Genomic DNA, 6,149 nt, shown 5'->3' with positions numbered 1-6,149 from the left:
GTATACTAATGCTTATCAATAACTCCACACACTCCTACAAACTGGTTGCCTGAAATTGTCACATAAACGAGCCATTTGTTGTTATGACTCTGGATTGCTAGATAGCTAGCAACAATGAGAAGATGCTACCATGTGGGGAGGTGTCTCTTTCAGCTAGATCTTGTTATTGATATCATTTGTTACTTTGAGGTGTTTTGACTCATGTCATGTCTATGCTAATATGGCAAAAATGTATTAGCTAGCTAACCAACAACAGTAATAATGTATTTGAGAACCAACAAGTGCTCATGTACTAATCTATTTACGTTTTCAATAAACATTTGGAAAGGAAATATAGTTGACATGTTGTCAACAATCCTTTGATTCTAAGCCAAGTCAGTCTGTTTTGCTCCAAAGTTGCAGTTTTGTTGCTATAACAACTCAGCCGTCTATAGTCCATCAATATCATCCATTCCGAAGCGCCAGGCCGGGTTTTGATATGGCATCCACAGACATGAGTCCGTTGTATTTGGATTGGTTGAAGCGGCAGAGTATAGAGACGGAGCCTTCTCTGATTAAAGTCGATCAGTGCGCTAGACTCGGTACTGAGGTTGCACACTCTGGCTTGATGGAGTGAGGAGCGCGGTAGAGACAGTTACGGAGGACTTTTGTGAATTTTCAGATTCGGAACATGAACTACATATCAAAAAGACATCGGCCCATAGATTCAGCTAGACCAGTTCAATATTAAAGTGAACAGAGCAAACGGTAATTTCAGAGGTTTTCATGCATACCTTCATATAAAGCCAATGTAATATCTGTCTTATTTCAAAACTGTTTCACCGAAGTCCTGGAATTTGTTGATTCTCTATCAATTTTCCTCCCTTTCTATTCATTACATTTGAGGCTCCGAATGTTTCCATTGCCTCTGCTACAAGGACTGTGGTAATTTGGAACGGCATTTGATAGCCACTGGACTTGATTCATCGCGGAGTTTTTGACTCCTCGTCATGGGGTACAGTGGACAAACTGCTAGAAGTGGAAGAAGAGGAGTCGCGGGATACCTATTGAAGATGATCACCATATTTTTGTTTTTTCTAATTGCCCTCGTGGATATCGGAGCTTCTCAAGGTAAACTATCGAATTTATAGCCATACCTGCATGCAGAAAAATGCTCGAGCACTCGAGTGTTCGAGTGTTGTCCGGATGGCCAGTTGTGCTGCCTTTGCCATCAAAAAGTAGATCATTTGTAGGCTGGATTTTCGCAACAAAAAAATAATGGTTAGCCTACATCAAAATAAATGGTTTACACTTGCCACTTTATGCCCTCAACGAAAAAAAGCCTCGAGTCGCAAATAGTTTGGAATGGAAAAATGTAGCTAAAATGTCATGTCTATGATGGCACACCATACGCACTGGGCTATTCCCCCCTCCAATTACTGTTTCTTGTGGACTACTGGAATGAGGTGGATATCAACGTTTTTAAAATGTGTCAGGCTATGCATTACAATGACACAGCTTCAATGAAGCATAGTCCTGGTTGACCATACCAATCTCTGCTCAGTTTTGTTGCTGTTTTATTATGAAAGACTGGGAAGCTTAAGCGACACCTGAGTCATATCATCACAAGCTTTTTCTTTGTTTTTCCCTGTCTCTCTCTCTCTCTCTCTCTTGCTCTCAATTCAATTCAAGGGGAATGGGAAACATATGTTTACATTGCCAAAGCAAGTGACATGGATAATAAACAAAAGTGAAATAAACAATAAAAAATGTACAGTAAACATTACACTCACAAAAGTTCCAAAATAATAAAGACATTACAAATGTCATATTATGTCTATATACAGTGTTTTAATGATGTGCAAATAGCTGAAGTACAAAAGGGAAAATAAATGAACATAAATATAGGTTGTATTTACAGTGGTGTTTGTTCTTCACTGATTGCCCTTGTGGCAACAGGTCACATATCTTGCTGCTGTGATTGCACATTGTGGATATGGGAGTTTATCAAAATTGGATTTGTTTTTCGAATTCTTTGTGGGTCTGTGTAATCTAAAGGAAATATGTGTCTCTAATATGGTCATACATTTGGCAAGAGTTGAGAAAGTGCAGCTCAGTTTCCACCTCATTATGTGGGCAGTGTGCACATAGCTTGTCTTCTCTTGAAAGCCAGGTCTGCCTTCGGCGGCCTTTCTTAATAGCAAGGCTATGCTCACTGAGTCTGTACATAATCAAATATTTTCTTAATTTTGGGTCAGTCACAGTGGTCAGGTATTCTGCCACTGGGTACTGTCTGTTCAGGGCCAAATCGCATTCTAGTTTGCACAATTTCTTTTGTAAATTCTTTCCAACGTGTCAAGTAATTATCTTTTTGTTTTCTCATGATTTGGTTGGGTCTAACTGCGTTGCTGTCCTGGGGCTCTGTAGGGTGTGTTTGTGTTTGAACAGAGCCCCAGGACCAGTTTGCTTAGGGGACTCTTCTCCAGGTTCATTTCTCTGTAGGTGATGGCTTTGTTATGGAAGGTTTGGGAATCGCTTCCTTTTAGGGGGTTCTAGAATTCAACGCTCTTTTCTGGATTTTGATAATTAGTGGGTATCGGCCTAATTCTGTCTGCATGCATTATTTGGTGTTTTACGTTGTACACTGAGGATATTTTTTGCAGAATTCTGCATGCTGAGTCTCAATTTGGTGTTTATCCCATTTCTCTCTCTCTCTCTCTCTCTCTCTCTCTCTCTCTCTCTCTCTCTCTCTCTCTCTCTCTCTCTCTCTCTCTCTCTCTCTCTCTCTCTCTCTCTCTCTCTCTCACACTGTGATTTCAACCCTGTGTGAGGATCACAGTGTGCTGGTCGGGATATCTTTTATATGAGACTTTATAAAAAAAGACTTATCTGATAGTGAAGCTTCTCTGGCTGCCATCTTATATTGTATGCTTAATACAGCAATTGAACATATTTTGATTTAACTTACTTATTACTCTAACCCCATCAGCAAAGATTCAGTTTAATAACTGCCTGTGGGGGCTTATCTTTTGTCATATGCTTTATCCACATGTATCATATTGTTGCTAAAATGGGTTAGATCAATCTTATCATTGGATTGTAATGCACTCATAGACTTTTATACTAAAGTATATAGTTGTGACATATGATGTTGCCTCCTATTGTTGTGGATTTTCATCACCTTTCATTTCCCTCCCTCCCTCCCTCCCTCCCTCCCTCCCTCCCTCCCTCCCTCCCTCCCTCCCTCCCTCCCTCCCTCCCTCCCTCCCTCCCCCACCCTCCCTCCCTCCCTCCCTCCCTCCCTCCCTCCCTCCCTCACTGACTCCTTTTTAGAGGATGGTGAAGTTCGGGGTTATAGATCACTGCCTCATCCGTCAGGAGAGTTGCTCCTCGCATCTGTTGTCCTTGGTTATTCACCTGCTGTTATCTGAACAGTGGTACAATGCTGAGGCCAGAGTCATCGGTCAACAATAGTACTGGAAGGCATTATTGGTTTAATATACATTTCCAATTTTTTTGTGACGGCCTGTATCATTCTTTTAATGCCGTCTGACATTTTATTACAGTATTAGGAACAGAGACAGATGTATATTAAACTATGCTTTTTAAGGTGTTATCACACAGTAAATAGCAGTGTAGAACACCCAAACCCATTTACCAAATCGACTCCCTACATAGCTGGATTGTCTGTCAAACAAAAAAGGGTATAAAACTATCCCCTAGGGTGCATTGAATGTGCATTCCTGTATGTATGTGTTTTTTTCCTCAGGAGGCAGGTGGGTGGCCTCTTTCCTATCGTGCATGTACTATGTGAAAATCCAAAACACATCCATGCACACATAATGTAATAATGATTTTTCACTTTTTCTGAGTCAGAACTCAGGGCTTTAGTAACACAGACCCAGCTGGAGGAGGAAGGATACATTTTTTTCCCTGAGTGGTTTGGAAGTCACTCTTTCGCCCTTCATGCTCTGGCTCATTCCAAGAGTAGCCTGCCATTTCAAATTGCAGACCCAACACCATCATTTCAGATGATCCATACAGGGAAAATCAACCCACATTCAGTCAGTCCTGGCCCCAGCTCCAACCCAAGCCCCAGCTTCCAGACCCATCTTCAGCTCCCAGCAACTACCAGCCCCAGACCTAGCCCCAGCTCTCAGCCTCAACCCAATACCCAGCCCTGTGTCCCAGCCCCGGGATCACAGTCTCCTACATAGTTAATGAGGAATGAGCAAAGGAGAAAACGAAGGATGATATACAGTGCAGCTCTGATTTCTGAAGGGCAGGGCTAGGATGACATAATGGTCATTCCAGAACCCCGGAGAGGCCTGTCTCATTGACTGGAGTGGGAACACAAACCAGGTCGTTCCCTGTACATTAAGAAGTCAATAAGCCAGGAGAACATTGTTTGGGGCTAATTAATGGCCCTGCCTTTTTTGGACACTGATGACTTGCCTGTGCACATTTCCAAATCACTGGAGAGTCTCTTCAGCTCAGAAAGATTCACCCGTTTGGTGATTACAGTGTCTCACTTACCCAAACACACCTGCTCTGCACAGCAGTATCCGGGTGCTTTTCTCTTTTAGATAGTGAGGAGTGTAAGGAAGCCACGGGTATTTTTTGAAAGATATACTTGATAGTATGGGACAGACTCTCGGGATGGTAGCTCCTCATGGTGAATTTAAACGGGCTTTTCTTCTTATTAGTCTATGTTTGAACCTGTACTCTTGACAAGGTAATCCCCCTAGCTTGATTCCAGCAGAGAGAAAGTGTGATAGAGAGAGAAAGAGAGAGAGAGTAGACTGGATCTTCCATTTGGAAGGGCTCCCACTCCCTCTACTCCCAGCTGGCCAGCTATCACTCTGGGACTGTTTGAATATGCAGATGAGCTGAGGATGAGCGAGAAGAGGCCGTTGAAGAGAGGGTTTATCTTGGATCGTTCTCCAAACAGTGCATAGCTAAATCAACGTATAGGCCTATTTCAAATACATCCCAGCACATACACCCTGCTGTCACTAAGGTATGGAATTACACAATTATATAGAAACAGAAGTCAAATGTGTTAACAAGATTTAACTATATTATTACTTAAATTAAAGGCCTATTAGATACATGAGATACTTCATAACGAAGAGCAGTGTGACGCCAACTTAGCCCCTCTGTCCTTTTCAGACACTGTGCATAGGCAATGATCCTCACTGTGCTTCTCCACGTGTAGCTCTCCACGTGTAGCTCTCCACATGTAGTTCTCCACTTGTAGCAGTTCCGGTGACATGCATTGAAAGATGCATCTTTCTCATGTCTTTCTTTTTCAAAATGACTATGAATTAACCTATTTTAAAATAATTGTCAACATATAACATCATATTAAGGTGTGGGACATTCTCTGTGTTACAGGGAAGAATAGCAGGTCTATTTTGCTCCAGAGAAGTAGCTCATTGTTCCCTTGTTGACGCAGACGTTAGACTAGCTTCTAACTAACGTTAGCTAGCTCTCAAGTTAGCCAGATTTCCTTAGCAGCTTTTAGACAGCCCACAGCCCTTGCGGCTAGGACCACGGATCGTCCGGGGAGTGTGACTGTTTGAATCCCTGATTTTTGTTGTGGTTTCCATCTGCCCTGTGACCTATCCTTTTTGGAACTGCGAGGAGTAAAAGTGTAGCCTACGTTGCTACCATGACAAGGACCAAAGCTGGTGGGAGTACTGTTGAGGACAGTAGTGTCTCTATCACAGGTGAAGGATCTTTTAAACAAAAAGAGTTTGACAAGCAGTTGTTACAACAACAAGAAAATAGCATGAAGTCCAAATACTGGTGGAGTCAACTCATAAAAGAATGGACGATCTGACCAGAGAGGTCCAGGACTTGAAGAACATTTTACAGTTCTCCCATGGTCAGCTTGATTAGTTTAAACAGGAGAACAGCAAGATGACAACAATCTGTAATTCATTGAGAGAGGACATCAGTTCTGTATGTGAATCTATGATAACAATGATGGAGAAATCAGATTATCTCAAGGGACCAACATTGGTGTGGAAGGAATTGCAGAATCTCCACGTGAAACCTGGACGCAGTCTGAGGACAAAGAGAGGGAAATGATCATTGAGAAACTGAAGATGGGCCACATGAAGATTGAGGTGGAGTACGACTACAGGATTGGAAAACCCACCACC

At 42.2% G+C, this 6,149-nt stretch overlaps 1 protein-coding gene across 4 annotated transcripts in view; it reads left to right on the top strand.

The window, feature by feature from the left end:
• The first annotated feature begins 582 nt into the window (after positions 1 to 582).
• The window catches only part of LOC118372846 (netrin receptor UNC5C-like), a 343,833-nt gene continuing 338,266 nt past the window's right edge, over positions 583 to 6,149 (top strand). For 3 of the 4 annotated variants that reach the window (XM_052458145.1, XM_052458144.1, XM_052458142.1), the window contains exon 1: positions 583 to 1,110. In XM_052458145.1, coding sequence (XP_052314105.1) covers positions 990 to 1,110 — 121 coding nt within the window. In that variant the 5' untranslated portion in view covers positions 583 to 989. The remainder of the gene's footprint in view (positions 1,111 to 6,149) is intronic. The other variant, XM_052458143.1, reaches the window with a different exon arrangement.

This window comes from Oncorhynchus keta, chromosome 12 (assembly GCF_023373465.1).
Source record: "Oncorhynchus keta strain PuntledgeMale-10-30-2019 chromosome 12, Oket_V2, whole genome shotgun sequence".
Lineage (NCBI taxonomy): Eukaryota > Metazoa > Chordata > Actinopteri > Salmoniformes > Salmonidae > Oncorhynchus > Oncorhynchus keta.
The sequence above is the reverse complement of the archived record's forward strand: the minus strand, read 5'-3'. Positions and strand labels throughout refer to the sequence as shown.